This window comes from Cydia fagiglandana, chromosome 18, assembly GCF_963556715.1.
Source record: "Cydia fagiglandana chromosome 18, ilCydFagi1.1, whole genome shotgun sequence".
Lineage (NCBI taxonomy): Eukaryota > Metazoa > Arthropoda > Insecta > Lepidoptera > Tortricidae > Cydia > Cydia fagiglandana.
Window position 1 is genome coordinate 8,527,422 of NC_085949.1, and position 15,895 is coordinate 8,543,316.

Sequence of the window (15,895 nt, forward strand, 5' to 3'; positions counted from 1 at the left end):
AGTCATAATAGAGGGTTTAGAGTTTGACAAAGAAGTCTCCAGCGATTTTGATAGACCACGCAGTGCAAGTGTTATTTAGACGTCATAATTTCACAGAAGTTTGACGTAAAATAACACTTGCGCGTGGGCTATCAAAATCGCTGCAGACTTTTCTTGGTTTAACTCTATGAATTTTATTTACAGTCTACCGACATACGTTAACTATTGCAGAGGCGCCGTAAACGCATCCGTTTGAGCAACTCAGGGCTACAACCGCGGACATCGAAGTTCGCAAATTGCGGGCATCTTTCTCCGTCACTCTGATTACGCCTCTATTGGAGTAAAAGAGAAAGATCCCCGCAATTTGCGAATTTCGCTTTTTGCGGTAGGCCCCCAGTTGCTCCCCATTAAATCGAGGACTAACGGAACCCATATTATGTGAAAAAAATAAACAAACATTTTGTAAAAGTTATATTTATTCGAGTACATAACTACACCTTAATATAAATGGATAATAACTATTTTCCGCATTATAAATATGATTTAATGTGGTTTTAAGACACCGACATACTCGCTTTCTTTATATCCGAAAAGCGCTATCACATGCTTCGAAGAATCGTTTACATAGAAAAATATTTTATTATGTTTTATACGGCAGTTACACAATGTCGTGTGGAAGAGGAACCTGTATAGTTTTCACTTTTCACATATACAAGAAGAATAATAAATGGCACTCTGATGTACTTTCCGCTCTTGGGCTGACCCTGATCTAATTGAAACTTAGCTCGAAAAACTAATTGTTTCGAAATAATAAGTTTATAAATATAAAAAATGAAGGAGTTAGGAGTTCAGAAGAGAGCAGGATTTATACTTTATAGCATAACCTTCAACACTACTTTCATCCTTTAGGTAGAATAGAACCAATTTTAAAATGACCGCCCCTCTACTGATCGACACATATAGACGTGAGCTCTAAAACGTTGGAGAGACGTTTATTTTAAATTGGGTTTGCTGCAATGTGACAAGGGTGATACCGATAAAGACCGATTTTTCAATCAAAAGTCAGACTAGCTATACTATAACTGTAAAGTTAGACTACTTTTATTTTATTTTACAAATTATCTATTGAAAAATCAGACTTCAACATTTTAATCAAATAATGAATCCTCGAGATAGTCAAGATCTCATTCATTATTTCATTAAATAAGTATGAAGTATAGGTCAGGTTTACACAAACCTTTGTGGTGGATGAGAATTAGCAATAATAAATAAAAAAATGGATGCAGCTTTAGTGTGAACTATGTAGTTATGTTATAAAGTAGGTTGATGGCTAATTGTGCATTAATAGTACATTACGATAAGTGCGAAAAGCAGGAAATTCGTAACGAGTGGCTTGAAATTAAAACACGATCGAAGGGAGTATTTTAAATCGACACCAGTTGCGAATTACCTTTTCGCACGTGTATTGTACAACGTTTTACAGTACATATGGCCTTTTAAATTTTCGACATACGCACGTAAACTAGAATAGTTTAGCACCATATGTATTGTAAATAATATTACTGTTCGATGGAATGCATAAACCTAACAAAATACATAAATTATTGCAAAACGACACAGTTCACTCTCACACAGGACATTGACTTGAAGTAGTTTCCTAACTGTACTCAGAATTAATTGAGCAGGATCTATTACAGCTACTTTTATACTAAATCAACTTTGTTGGGCGACAATACGATTGTTACAGTAGGCCTCCGATTACACAACTATTTTATACAATTCCATTAATGAATATTATTACATCAGAAGTCAGTCCGTTACCGTCCTTTAACTGTCCTTATAAATACATACATAACCCCATATTTCAACTAAATTGCAGTAAAATACTACTTCTACGTTTTAATCTCAAAGCGTGCCGACGGCCGCTAGCAGACCAATTCTGTACGCGAATGAGGACATGTTCACACTAGGCTGGTAATACCTAGTGACTCATGATCGCTCACAGCTCACGGTGAGCCATCAGTCACCAAAATGTTCATACTACACAGTAGCGTGATTACTTAATGAATGATTATACAGCAGGAAGTTTTCCTCTGGCTGTGAGCGTAGTGTGAACATGAGCCACGCACAGAACAGCGAGCCGCGCCGCCGGCGACCCAACTGAGAGCACTCACATACACCGAGCACACACCACCTACCGTCCTCGTAATAATTATAAAATACTCATTAAAGAAATACTGTACAAATACAATAATTATTTGAAGGTAATAAAACTCTTACGGATAAATCATAAGCGGTTAATGCTCTGATAAAATCTACGCCCAGACTTCCATCAATAATACACCATTCACAAATTATATACAATGTCGCTTATTTTTAATATACATGTTAGATAAACACACATCCAAATTTGATCCCAAAACTGTAGTCTTTACCTCATTTTATTTTCTAAATTAAATAATGAGATCGAACATAAACATTATGGAATTTTAAGTAAGGAGCGGGTATTCAGGTCGTGTAAATAGATCCGCGGAGCCCGCTCTGAGCGCGCCGAGTGCGGCGGGCGCTTGGAAATTATTAGAATTTTGGGATATTTTACTTCTCTTAAATGTTTATTAGTAGTTTCTTTGAAAAGGCACTGATCGTCAATTGTTATTTGTTCATTTAGATCATCTTGGCATTCTACTCTAAAATAATAGCCAATATTAAAATATTCAACTCGGAGTACAATATTTTGTATGAAAATACTCATGTGACTCTGCATACGTACAGTACATCTATATTAAAAATATAATATTATTTCCGTGTAAAATACATGATTTGTAAATAGATTTCCAGACAAACAAGTTGGCGGAAAACCACATTTATACAAAAATATTTTTTGCCCATGTGCAAAAAGTGCATAATATCGTTATATAAATTTAATCGCTTCCGAGCGTGTATAGGCTATTGGATTAGGTGGGATGTACTTTTTGGACTTCCAATACTCTCCAATCGATAGTGACCATGGAATGTTGATGGGACAACGTTGTCGACATTTCACCACAAGTTTACTGTTCGAACTTGTTCTTTAATGTATAGCATAAAATATAAAAAGATATTGCATAATCATATGCCACTTTAAATAAGCTAAAAGTCTTTGATTGCGTTTGTAATACATGTACAATAGTAATGTTCAGAGCGCACCGAACCGAGCAGCGCCTGCGCCTTTCAGTGCTTTGACAGGTTCAGCGGCAAATCTGAAAAAAAGGAAAGTAAAAATTATATTAATAAAAACTGCACTATAGTCCGTTTTTTTTAGCATTAGAAATAAGGTTTACAATCTTGATGTCTTTTAATTGAAAAACACATTTTTAAAATAAGATACAACAGATATGTAACAATTATGAACCTAATACGATCATTTATATTCTTCTGCTTTCATAAGTAATAGTTTTTGATTTTTAAAAAGCGTTTTTCAATTAAAAGACATGTCAAGATCGCTTACCTTCTTGCAAGTTCTTTCTAATGCTAAAAAAAACGAACTATAAAATGACTCAAAATGGGGAAAAATGGTTTTCTATTATGTCTTGTGTTATGGGGATACAAGATCCCTTTTAGGTCGCTGAACATTGAACAAGTACTACAAGTAGCTATACGTCTATGTCTCGATATAAAATTTGTAATTTAACTGGTTTGTTGACGTAAATAAATGTATTTTCTTTCTTTTCTTTCTTTCTTTCTATAGACAATGTCTGTCTCTAGTCAGTGTCAGTAAAACGCATTACAATAAACAACATTGCCATATTGTCAAAATGTTGAAATTATTTAATCATCAAATTGTTTAATAAGTATCAGTCATCACCTGACGTAGGTTCTTCTTTAGGTATGTGGTCGTTAATGAGCGGGTGCGCCAGCGGCGCCCAGGGCCCAGGCGGGACCGGCACCCCGTAGTGCATCCACAGCGGAGCCTGCGGCGCGCGGTAGCCCACGGCCGGCGCCACGCCGCCGTACCCGTACCCGTACACGTACTGCAGCTCGCGCCAGTCCTCGCGGCGGTACGGCGCGCCCGCCCACTGCCGCCCGGCCGCGTACGGCGACACGGGCGGCGCGTACGGCGCGTGCCGGTACCGCGCCAGCTCCGGCGGCGTCGGCGAGTCCCGCGGCGCGCCCGGCGTCGGCGAGCCCAGCGTCAGCGCCGAGTAGCGGTAGCGGTAGTTGTCGGGGCTCGGGCTCAGGTCCGGCGAGTGCACGCTCGACGGCGACTCCGTCTTCAAAGAGGGCGGGTACGAGTGCGGCGAGCGCCGCGCCGGCGACGGCGCGGGGCTCTCGTCCGGCATGGACAGCAGCGAGTGGATGCTGTAGCTGCTCACGTTCTTGCTGACGGGCTCCTTGCGGAGGGAGGCGGTGCCGTTGGTGGAGCGCGCGGGCGGCGTGTCGGGCGGCGCGGCGGCGCGGCTGGGCCCGGGGCCGGGCGACGGCGGGTAGGACGCGGTGCTGAGCGCCGGCACGGTCTTGGCGCGCCTCTTCGTGCCCTGGTCCTCTAAGCTGACGCGCTCGAGTTCGCGTAGGATGCGCTTGCGCGGCGATACCATCATGTGCTCCTGGCGACATGAGGCCAGCTTGGCGTTGACGGGCGCCGGCAGCGCCGCGATGCGTTCGCGCAGCTTGTCTATCGTACGGGCGAGTACCTTAGGCCTGATCGCAGGTTTCGTCTTTTTATACACCCTTAACTTATGATACTGATATGGTTTTTTGAGTTTCATGTGGTAATATTTCTCTCGGTCGCAATCCGTCCGCCGCTCGTCGGCCGGCTTGGCGGCGGAGTCGGGCGCGCCGTCGACGGCGTCCCGGCCGGGGGAGACGGCGCCGTTCCGACAGAGCCCGTTGCGCGGCTCGAGCGGCGTCGCGTCGTAGGGCCGGCGACGCTTCGCTCGAGCGCCGGCGCGGATCGCCTGCGCGGTGAGCGCCGCGGGCCGGCAATAGTACATGGCTAGCTCTTTGGAGAGGTTGCGGCGCGGGGCGGGCTGCTTCCAGCAGTGGTCGCGCTGCCAGGGCGAGGAGTGAATGGAGGAGTTGTCGTCGGAGACGCTGAGCGAGGCGGTGGGGCCGGGCGCGGGCGGCGTGGGCGGCGTGTGCGGCGCGGCGGGCGGCCAGAACGTCTTGCGCGGCACCGACACCCAGCCCGAGCGCTCGCCCGCGCGAGCGCACCCCCGCACCAGCTCCAAGATGAACTTGCCATCTGGAATATCACCCACAAGCCTTAATATCCATGTTTAAAATAGTCTAAAGGGCATCAACTAAAATATATATAAAAAGGATTTAATTACTAATTTTCATGTGCCTGATGGTATAGTTGAGTTAATAAAAGGTAAATATTAATAAGTCTAAAATACAATATGATGGAGGAAGCATACATATTTAGGTGACAAATATAATATGAATTATATGAACCAATGATTGGCAACTGATCCAAACCAGAAATGGTCTTATAGTAGAAGAACATCATTAAAGTGCTCTTTTATCTTCCAACATTATCCTCTATCTGTTAATGCTATTCATAATTTAGTTTGCAGCAGCAGCAGTTAGTATGTATTTTCTCGGTCCTTGGTCGTCAGACACCAAAAAACTAGTAAAAGAAATTTCTACCAAACTAGTCTGGGTGTCTGGCGACAGTGGCGACCTACTTGCTGCCCCTATTTTTGCACAAAAACTCAGCCTCACTGTGCAGAGGGGGAATGCCACAGGCTAATTTAGGGCTAGATTTATGATTTATTTATTTTGTTATTTAATATCTGTTTTCTCCAATATGCTCGGAAATGTTCACCTTACTGTAGCAAAAATACTACGGGAAGTTCTTCGTTAATGTCACTCTAATTAAAAAACATCAAACTATCGCTGTCCTGTTCTAGCGGACGGGAAGTAAAAAAACACTACAGTAATAACTTATTACTGTAGTGTTTTTTACTTTTTAATAATAAAAAACGCAAACGGCCAATTATTATTGCCGCGAGCCGCTTCTACACGACCCGATCAGCTATCATTTCACGTGTATGATCTTGCGAATACTGCTTAATAAAATCAAAGACTATTTATATATTTTTTTAAAATCTCATCCGTGTTCATAAAGCTTATATAGTTTGTCAAAGTACTTTCTCATTTCAAACATAGACAAAGAGAATCATACTATCTTTGTCTTACACTAGTACTAGCACCCAAAAGAAAAGGATGGGTATAGTTTTCCTGGTTCTTACTGACAGAAAAGTTGGTTTGACTAACTATATTGCACAATTATATTGAATGAATGAATACTGAATGGCAGAATAAGTTTGTAACTTTAACTTTTAAAAATTAATTAAAGAGGGAAATTGTTTTTGACATTTTGGATGTGAAGGTTTGATTTGAGTGATGCTTGATGGTTAAATAATAATTATTTTAGCTTATTTCCTCGCATGTTTGGAGAAAAGCACTATATATGCCTCGGCAGGAATAGCAATTCGTGGATTCGTCTTCTTTGTCGGACTCCGCTTCGCGTCGTCCGGCAAAATCGAAACTCATCCACGAATTGCCCTTTCCCGGCCTCTGCAATAATGTACTATTTATTAATAAAGTACTTGGGTATATTGAGATTGGCCATTTTGATAGAAGATTGTCTCATAATGAATGATAGTAATTTTAAATAATAGTGTGTAACCTTAGTTTAGTACATATTATGTCATGTACCTATTAGTTTAGTATTATGTCACTACTTGTGAGTGCCTATAATTAGCTTCCTCTATCAACTATAATTTTTAAGTGAATGTCACAACTGTTCTCCAAATAAATAAATAAAAACAGTGTTATTCCCACTATACTCTGTATCTTCAGGTATTTAAATTAAAGTAAACAAAATCTACCCTCAAATGACTCCTTAAGCCAGTTGAGGGTAGATGAAAACATTACATGATCAAATAGTGTAGGTTAAACTCAGGTTGTTCAGTGACTGATCCAGATGGTTTTGTATTTGGTTGGTTAACCAATAAATGTTAAACTACCCGAAATTTTCGAAAATGTTTGTTTACTTTTATTTAAATACCTAAAGATACAGACTATAGTTACCACCAAAATGTTACTTATGGCAACAATGGGAAATATTTCCCACCTGTTTCCGGTGGTAACAACAGAGAAAAATTATTCCCAGTAGTTATCACTAAAACACTTTAGTGGTAAGTAGCAGGAATATTTATTCTCAATTGTTACCATCAATATTTTAACATTCAAATCTGACGAAAATAGTGTGGGATACTTCTTCCAACAACCAATTCAGTAAACTGCTGTAAAACTAAACATTATTTAATAAGTTTATTGGTACAAGTATATAATAATTCTACAGAAATCTGTTTGACAATATAGCCATGAATAGCAAAAAAATTAAGAGCTATATATATTTACACACACATATTTACTGAATCACCTGTTGACATAAAACATTCCATCCCAGATGGGGTGATAATATATATTAATATACCATAAGATGCCAACAGATATCTTATAGCATAGCTAACCGATGTGTCGGAAGCTAGTGTTGTTCGAAGATAACTAAGCACCATACACAACAACAATAAGAAAATGTATATCACTCTCTGTCTTGTTTTTTATACCACATCGGTGGCAAACAAGCATACGGCCCGCCTGATGGTAAGCAGTCACCGTAGCCTATGGATGCCTGCAACTCCAGAGGTGTTACATGCGCGTTGCTGACCTGTCTAACTTGTACATTGTGAGAGAGACAAAATATTTATAATATATGTCACACTTAATTATTGCTGTACTTATTAAACGACAGATGGTAATTTTCTACATAACAACAAGATTTATATGCATAACTATGAAGAATACTAAACTCTTACAAATAAAGGTCAATTCATTTGTAGGATATATATAAAACTTAGTTTATATATCTTTGTCCTGTTGCTAATGCACTTGTTTATTTGTACATAGATAACTAATAGTCAGTAGGTTTGTCCAAATGTCATATCAAATAACACTTGCCTTAAATGTTTATAGAATGTGCTGTTGTCAGTTGTTGAGACAATAGGATCAAGTTAGAGAGGCTTATTATGACACATTCCTTATATGACTAAACTGTAATGGATCACAATTAGGGATGGTGTTATTTACCATATTAAACAAGATTTCACACTAAACTACATATAGAAACTAGCATTGATGCATAAGTACATCCAGATTTAAATAATGGTACCTAATTTTTCTATCTACAAATCATACTAATTGCTTAAAATCATATCAAAAACAACAAAGGTATGTTATGTTGTAATCCATATTTATGGGCTGCTACATATTGTGCATTCTTAAAACAGCTGACATTTCCTTATCAAAGTAAATCACAAAATTAATGACCTTCCATTAAAACCAATATTCTAAGTTGTAAATTACTTTGTTTTGGTAAGTCCAATTCTAGTTATTTTAGTTAAATCTGCTTTCTGGATTAATCATAACAAAAGTATCAAGCTGTAATCTAAATGAATTTGTTTCTGGTAGGCTGCCCATGGCTTCTTATGAAACACACAACAATAGTGCAGAGGTAGTGCACAGACAATTGGCAACCACTCGGTCAAACGTGCCTGTGCATGGTTATCAGAGCATGAATGACTTTCTAGTTTTCCTTAAGTAGTTGACTGAAGTACAAAACAAGGCAAATATTAACTTTATATGCAATGACCCATCAGCTGTTTATATTAGTGACCCTCTACTGACCTTTGAAGAACTTGAGTCGGCCGCCCGAGCCCGAGTGCGCCGAGGTGGCGACGGGACTCTCCTCGCTCGCTGTCTTGCTACTGCTGTTCCCGTTTACGCCATGTCTTCTGTCTACTTCTTCTGTCATTTTGGAACATGTTGTCAGAGTTGTGTTCGTTGCTTCCTGTATATGCATTTCATTTCTGACCGCTCATGCGACACACGAGCGACTCTCTAGTCCGAACGCACTCGCCATATCGAACCGAACGTCGGGATCCGCGGCTCGCAGAGCACCAGGCGAGGGCTAGGCACGACATTCAACACTGTCGACACAGTCCTCATCCTACTACGGTCACCTGCTGATTATGAAGATCTCCTAAACATTTGTATAAACACATTTCTTTTCGACACGGTGACTACTGAATTAAACCAGTACTCGGACCACTTCGTTATTGACGACACTCGCGAGTAAAACACTGCTTAAATTAATACTAAATAAATCACGACACCAGTTTCTCAATCCGACCATCGAGCTCACGCTACAAATCGACAAAAGCTGCTCGTTTTTCAGTAGTTCATTCACACCCAGCATCCATTTTGATTCGTTCAAATATGATCGGTCTTTTTGCCTACAACCACAAATCAGAAATCAGAATGCGTTGTTATTTACGTTTAGATATTGATGCGTTGGTCTATAATTCGCCAATGATCACTTGCTTCGGACTAATTATTGAACTGTCTGACCTTTACTTTAAATATCAAAACCCTTTGGAATTATTTAAAGGACCAATAATTATTTTTAAGTTGTGAAATCAGAATAAAGCCATTTAATAATTCAAACTTCGTAGCAATAATAAAACGCAAAGAAGGCATATCCAGACTAGTCAATTTTTCGCCAATCTGATTAAATTGCCCGACTGAATCAGGACGTGCGGACGCAAACTATGAATTCAACCGCCGATAATAACCGATATTACCGGCGGTTGAATTCATAGTTTGCGACCGAACAGTAATAACCGATATTACCGATAAAATGCGGTGCGGATGCAAGATATCCTATTTGTGATGCCAGTATTTTCGTTCTGAGGCATTTTTTTTTCAAATTAGAGAGCTCTAATATCACCATAAATTTAAGATTGGTGATTGAATTGGAGATTGACGCCAATTATATTTCTGATCAAATCGGTCGATTTCATCATCCCATCTGGACATCGCTGTAATTCGAAATTTTTAAAAGATATAAATAAAAGTGTAATAATTATTTGAGTATTTAAATCAATGTAAATATGTGTTCCAACCGGTTCCAACCGTTCCAACTATTGCTTAAAACGTTCGTTTATGCTTCTTTTCATTTGTTATATGGCAACTTTTCATAGTCGCCGGCCGCCATGTTGATTGTTGAAACAAATGTGACGACTGTACGCTGTTTGTAGTGCATTTTTCACATTTCTGGTTAAATTCTCTAAACGTGTTGAAGTGAAAGCAAACGGGGCTTTTCTTATTAATCAAGTTAACGTCTTCTTAAAATGACTGCGTCAGAGGCGTCATATAACCGAAAAATCATATCGGAAGATTTATCAAATGTTGAATTCGACACAAGCGAAGATGTGGAAGTTATTCCCACATTTGACTCCATGGGCCTTCGGGATGAATTGCTGAGAGGAATATATACTTATGGTAACTATGTCTATTCAAGTTTGAGCAATAACTTGCAAATTGTATCGTAAATTGTATTATGTATGTCAAACTTTCTAATTCCAGGATTCGAGAAGCCTTCCGCTATTCAGCAGAGAAGTATTCAGCCGATTGTGAAAGGTAGAGATGTAATTGCCCAGGCCCAGTCAGGCACGGGTAAAACTGCCACATTTTCCATATCCATCCTGCAGTCGTTGGACACGACTCTTCGTGAAACGCAGGTTCTGGTGTTGTCGCCCACTCGCGAGTTGGCTACACAGATTCAAAAGGTTATCCTGGCTTTGGGAGATTTCATGAATGTCCAGTGCCATGCTTGCATTGGAGGCACAAACCTTGGTGAAGACATTAGGAAGCTGGATTATGGTCAGCATGTAGTCTCTGGAACTCCTGGTAGAGTTTTTGGTAAGAAAATAAATTCTAAAATAACTATAGTCAACCCCATTTTAAGTAAACTGATACCAGTTTTTACACAGAGCACAGATGGTTTTTAATTAAACTGAATGATATCTTTGCGAGCTAATGTTATACATGCTGTTTATTTACAGACATGATTAGAAGACGTGTACTCCGTACCAGAGCAATCAAGATGCTGGTCCTTGATGAAGCTGATGAGATGCTGAACAAGGGCTTCAAGGAGCAGATTTATGATGTCTACCGTTACCTGCCGCCTGCAACACAAGTTGTACTCATATCTGCTACTTTGCCCCATGAAATATTGGAAATGACTTCCAAGTTTATGACAGATCCCATTAGGATTTTAGTTAAACGGTAAGGACAAAGGGCAAATTAAGTTTTTTATAAATTGCTTAATAACCAAAGCCCATGGTAAAGACTGTTATACAAGTCATAATTCACCTGAAACATCACTAAGGGCCACTTGTGCGTTCCAGGGTTAGCCAACTAACTTGAAGTTAACCATTTATACAGGGTTATTTGAATTTGCTAATCCTCACAATGGGATTCTAGCAATTTATTTATGAATTTGCCAACTTGTCTTGTTAGAAAGAAAAAACTTGTGCAAGTCACTGTATATTAATCTCTTAGGCTAATATTTCTATAATGGCATTGGGGTATGCTTACTTTTTAGCATACCTCTGTCTGCACAACTTCAAAGTTATTACCTACCTAATTTCAAAGGTGACTGTTCTGATGATGCCAATAACTTGTTTTGAGATCACTCTGACTTATAATTTTTTTTATGGCATTGGAAGCTTTAGAATATTATATCACAGAAATTATTGTTCTAGTAAGGTTGTTTTTGTCAATAAAAGTTTACGCAGTACTAACTTGTTATTTTCAGTGATGAATTGACTCTCGAAGGCATTAAGCAGTTCTTTGTGGCAGTGGAGCGTGAGGAGTGGAAGTTCGACACACTTTGTGACCTGTATGACACTTTGACTATTACACAAGCTGTGATATTCTGCAACACCAAGAGGAAGGTGGATTGGCTCACACAGAAAATGCAGGAAGCCAACTTCACAGTCAGCTCTATGCATGGTGATATGCCACAAAAAGAGAGAGATAATATTATGAAGGAGTTCAGATCTGGACAAAGGTATGCCTCATGTCATTTTCTAGCTTTAAAGACAGAGTGAATTCTGATCAGATACAGCTATATTTAATATCAAAATGCCATCAAGGGTGTTGTCGCAGTATTAGAGTTCCATGGTATAACACTTTGACTACCGAGAACCCGCCTGGTAGGCACTCGTAATGTTAGCTCAGATGCCGGACAACCTGCCCAGCGGGTTCTTTTGTACGCAGATATAGACGACTGGTTTCTGGGGTAGTGCGCCGTTTTTTGCCCGGTTGCGAAAGTGTTAAGCATAAGCAGAACTGGAAATTCCTGGTTCCAGTTCTGGGAGCATACTTTGGTGACAACCCGAAACAGTGCTAATGTGCTCAGCCATGCAATAATAATTGGGAGTATTCCCATTTTCCCCTGCCAGCACAAATGTGAATAGGTTTCATTTCGTCAGGTGACAAGCAAGTCACTAATTACTGAAAAAAATTTAAACAAAAATCGACCTTCTTTTAGTACTAATATGGTTCACTATGGCTATGAACTTGTGGTGGTACTTAGTGACTTTTGCTTGTCTCCCAACGATTTATGTGAAGCATGCCCAATCAGTCCCTGCCTCAATTGACAGAGGGGACTATTACTATTACACCAATAATTATTCAAATTAAATGGTACACATTTCTTTTGGCTCGCATCATGTAACTGAAAGGTACCTACTGATGCCAAAAGAACTAACAATATTGTAAATTATGTAATAGTAGTCTAAAACTGTAAACCATTAATACTATTTTCGTGTTTTACAGCCGCGTGCTAATCACAACTGATGTATGGGCAAGAGGTATTGATGTCCAACAAGTGTCTCTTGTCATCAACTATGACCTGCCCAACAACCGTGAGCTGTACATCCACAGGATTGGTCGTTCCGGCCGTTTTGGACGCAAGGGTGTTGCAATCAACTTTGTCAAATCAGATGATATCAGAATCCTGAGAGATATTGAGCAGTACTACTCCACACAGATTGACGAAATGCCAATGAATGTTGCTGACCTCATTTAAATTAATTTGATCATATAAAATTTTAATATCCCCTTATTTCGCACTCTGTGAACAATAGGCACTGCATAAGGTGGTAGGGTTCTGTTAGCACCCTTTCTGCAAAATTGTGAGCTAAAATAAGCGTCAAAATATTTTATAGACATCTTAATATGTAACACAAATAACACAATAAAAGTGAAGTGTAAAATTTGGTTTTATTTTGAATTGTTCTATATAGCCTGCCTGCATGACTTCTCCTTTTTAGGGTTCCGGATCTCACCTCAAAATGGAACCCATATAGGATCACATTGTTGTCCGTCTGTCTGTCTGTCGAGACCCTTTATCTCGGGAACGTGTGGAAGGAGGATATACTCAGGTCTACACTAGTCTACCCTAGCCCTAGGGCTAGTCTCCCTTCGGTCGTGTTTTAATTTATCGCCACTCGTTTCGAATTTCCTCTTTTCCGCACTTGTATCTATTACGATACAAGTGAGGAAATTGTAACGAGTTGCGGTAAATTAAAACACGACCGAAGGGAGTGTTAATCGACACGAGTTGCGAATTACCTATTCGCGCGTGTATCGTACAATGTTTTACAGTACATAATATGACCCTTTAAACATTCGACATACGCACGGAAAGTGCTCTTTTCCGCACTAGTGCGGGAAAGTAGCACTATATATATTTATTATAAGCCTACGGTGTCCCACTGCTGGGCAAATGCCTCCCCCTTGATTTTCCCTATGTACTAAAAAATAGTTATTTACGATACAAGTGCGGAAAAGAGGAACTCAACGACGCAACTCGTGTCGATTTAAAACACTCCCTTCGATCGTGTTTTAATTTATCGCCACTCGTTTCGAATTACCTATTCGCACGTGTATCGTACAACGTTTTACAGTACATATAGCCCTTTAAAGTAAAGCACTAGTGCGGAAAAATAGCACCATAATTATGTACTGTAAAAAACACTAGTAGCTTTTTCGGTAGGTAACCTATTTCTGTAGGGTCCGATTGCTGAACTTTCATGCATATGGAATAAATAGGTGGAGATGGATAATAAAGTACTTAATAGCTAATATAAATCCATGGATATAGAATTTCCTATGTATGTATTATTCTTCTAAGAATACATTTCTAACAATAACAAGTGAAGGAAGGACTAAAGTTCAAGAGAAAAATGAAACATTTATATGTTTAGAATACATTTTATTATTTTATAGTCAAGATAAACAAAAATATGTATAACGATTTTCATATTAAATTATTTGATGAAAATACATGTAAACATGTACTCACACAAATTTATTTTGTGATAGTTTTAACCTAAGATAAAAATTATGTTCCTTATACTATATGTTATAATCAAACAAATTTCCAATGTAGATATAAAACCATTATCATTATCAGCTAACTTTTTGGAATGCCACAAAATTATTTTACTATTTTCAGTAATTTCAATAAATACTACTCTATAACTTAGGAATAGATTTTTGAATAAACCTACAAAACAAAACACTTATGTAGTTAAGTTAAGAATGATTGATAAGATGACATAAGCTATAATATCAAGTGCATGACAAATTAATGCATAAGGTTTAACCTTATTATTATTAATGATGATTTGATGAATGCCTCTATACTTAGTGTTAAGGCACACATACAAAACAATACACTTTTTAGATTGAAACAATAAAAGTGTAGGTACATTATCAAATAATTATTTATTTTTGCAAAACACTAATGTTGCTATACAGCAATAAAAATAATTCCAGTGTTCTTAGGCCCTAAGATCCGATGAATTTGACTCGGGCATTACAGCTCAGTTTCTCCTACAGGTTCAAATGCTTTCCAACGTCGGTAAATAAAAATCCCTATGGCCCCAACCAATAGAGCAACCAGGATCTCTGTGAGTTGATCTAAAAAGCTAGTACTAGGCTCCGTGGACTCCAATGCTTGAACTTCAGGCTCAGGAGCTGGTTCAGGTTCTGGTGGCTTCTGTGTCTGTTCATCCTCACCTTTAAATGCAATTTGGTTTAATACTGACTGCTCTTCCTCTGTCAATGGCTTGGCTGCAGTTGATGACAATAACTTTGCTATTTCTCCACATTGAGGGCATGACCAGCTTGATGATTTTTTAGCTAAAATTTTACGTTCTGCAGGAGTGTAGTCCAGTGACCCTATAGTTCCCTCAGCAGGAGTCGGCATGAAAGCAATTAAAGCCAAAAGAGCAGTCCGGATCGACCAAGATGGTTGCCAAGTCTCAGGATGGTGTCCAGATATTGATAAACATATCTTTTTATTTACTTCGAATCTCCCGTTTGGCGTTAATAGTATTATATGAGGGGGATGCATAGGATATTCTTTGGGCAATAGTATCCTACCGTGATAGATGCCGCCCTCAAAGTCGGTGCCCTTGGGACCCTGAACGGTGAAGTGCCACTCAAACAAGTTGTCCTCTAGAGGACGTGCGCAATATTCTTCAGTGGCCTCCGCTAACTCCAGCGCTTCTTTCATTAGGCGTTTCACACCAGGACACTTGATATTGTACTTCTCACCCATTTCTGTCATGTTAGACAAACAGAGGACTAAACAGAAAATAATATAACAATACTATGCTATGACGCAATAATGATCGTGATACAGGAAAACAATGTTCGTAAGCACAAGCGAATTTGATAACAAAATCTTATTATTTTACAAACGGTATGAGAACTGTCATTTTGATCTGGAGAGCTGAGATGCGACACTCCACTCCACACAGCACCGAACAACACAGCTGACAATAGAATTTTGTAGAACTAAAAAACAAGAAAGATTGCGCCATTTATAAGTACCATATTTATAATAAAATACCATTTTAATCAGTGAAAACGTATTGTACCGTAATTCGTACACGTAATTTTAGAATCTTTTCATTGGCTTTTATTAAGAAGTCTTGAATAAGCG

At 39.1% G+C, this 15,895-nt stretch overlaps 3 protein-coding genes across 3 annotated transcripts; 1 reads left to right on the forward strand and 2 right to left on the reverse strand.

The window, feature by feature from the left end:
- Positions 1-437: 437 nt before the first annotated feature.
- On the reverse strand, positions 438-9,457 carry LOC134673292 (protein hairless). Its single transcript, XM_063531255.1, has 3 exons — positions 8,716-9,457; positions 3,824-5,200; positions 438-3,218 (listed from the first exon to the last, which is right to left on the reverse strand). The coding sequence occupies exons 1-3, from the start codon at positions 8,888-8,890 to the stop codon at positions 3,190-3,192; spliced, it is 1,581 nt and encodes a 526-aa protein (XP_063387325.1). The 5' UTR covers positions 8,891-9,457; the 3' UTR covers positions 438-3,189.
- Positions 9,458-10,079: 622 nt separating this feature from the next.
- LOC134673482 (eukaryotic initiation factor 4A-III) lies at positions 10,080-13,156 on the forward strand. Its single transcript, XM_063531477.1, has 5 exons — positions 10,080-10,371; positions 10,456-10,791; positions 10,935-11,157; positions 11,690-11,944; positions 12,715-13,156. The coding sequence occupies exons 1-5, from the start codon at positions 10,221-10,223 to the stop codon at positions 12,965-12,967; spliced, it is 1,218 nt and encodes a 405-aa protein (XP_063387547.1). The 5' UTR covers positions 10,080-10,220; the 3' UTR covers positions 12,968-13,156.
- Positions 13,157-14,147: 991 nt separating this feature from the next.
- LOC134673275 (ubiquitin-conjugating enzyme E2 J1-like) lies at positions 14,148-15,756 on the reverse strand. Its single transcript, XM_063531239.1, has one exon. It carries the CDS (start codon positions 15,515-15,517, stop codon positions 14,762-14,764), a length of 756 nt encoding a protein of 251 aa, XP_063387309.1. The 5' UTR covers positions 15,518-15,756; the 3' UTR covers positions 14,148-14,761.
- Between the last annotated feature and the right edge of the window lie 139 nt (positions 15,757-15,895).

Excerpts from the sequence above, each read along its gene's own strand:
- LOC134673275 (XM_063531239.1), bottom strand. The coding sequence starts at position 15,517 with ATGACAGAAATGGGTGAGAAGTACAATATCAAGTGTCCTGGTGTGAAA.
- LOC134673482 (XM_063531477.1), top strand. The coding sequence starts at position 10,221 with ATGACTGCGTCAGAGGCGTCATATAACCGAAAAATCATATCGGAAGAT. Across the intron at positions 10,372-10,455 it reads GAGAGGAATATATACTTATG|GATTCGAGAAGCCTTCCGCT; the intron begins GTAACTATGTCT and ends TTCTAATTCCAG. Across the intron at positions 10,792-10,934 it reads AACTCCTGGTAGAGTTTTTG|ACATGATTAGAAGACGTGTA; the intron begins GTAAGAAAATAA and ends GTTTATTTACAG.
- LOC134673292 (XM_063531255.1), bottom strand. The coding sequence starts at position 8,890 with ATGCATATACAGGAAGCAACGAACACAACTCTGACAACATGTTCCAAA. Across the intron at positions 5,201-8,715 it reads CCGACTCAAGTTCTTCAAAG|ATGGCAAGTTCATCTTGGAG; the intron begins GTCAGTAGAGGG and ends GTGATATTCCAG. Across the intron at positions 3,219-3,823 it reads TAAAGAAGAACCTACGTCAG|ATTTGCCGCTGAACCTGTCA; the intron begins GTGATGACTGAT and ends CCTTTTTTTCAG.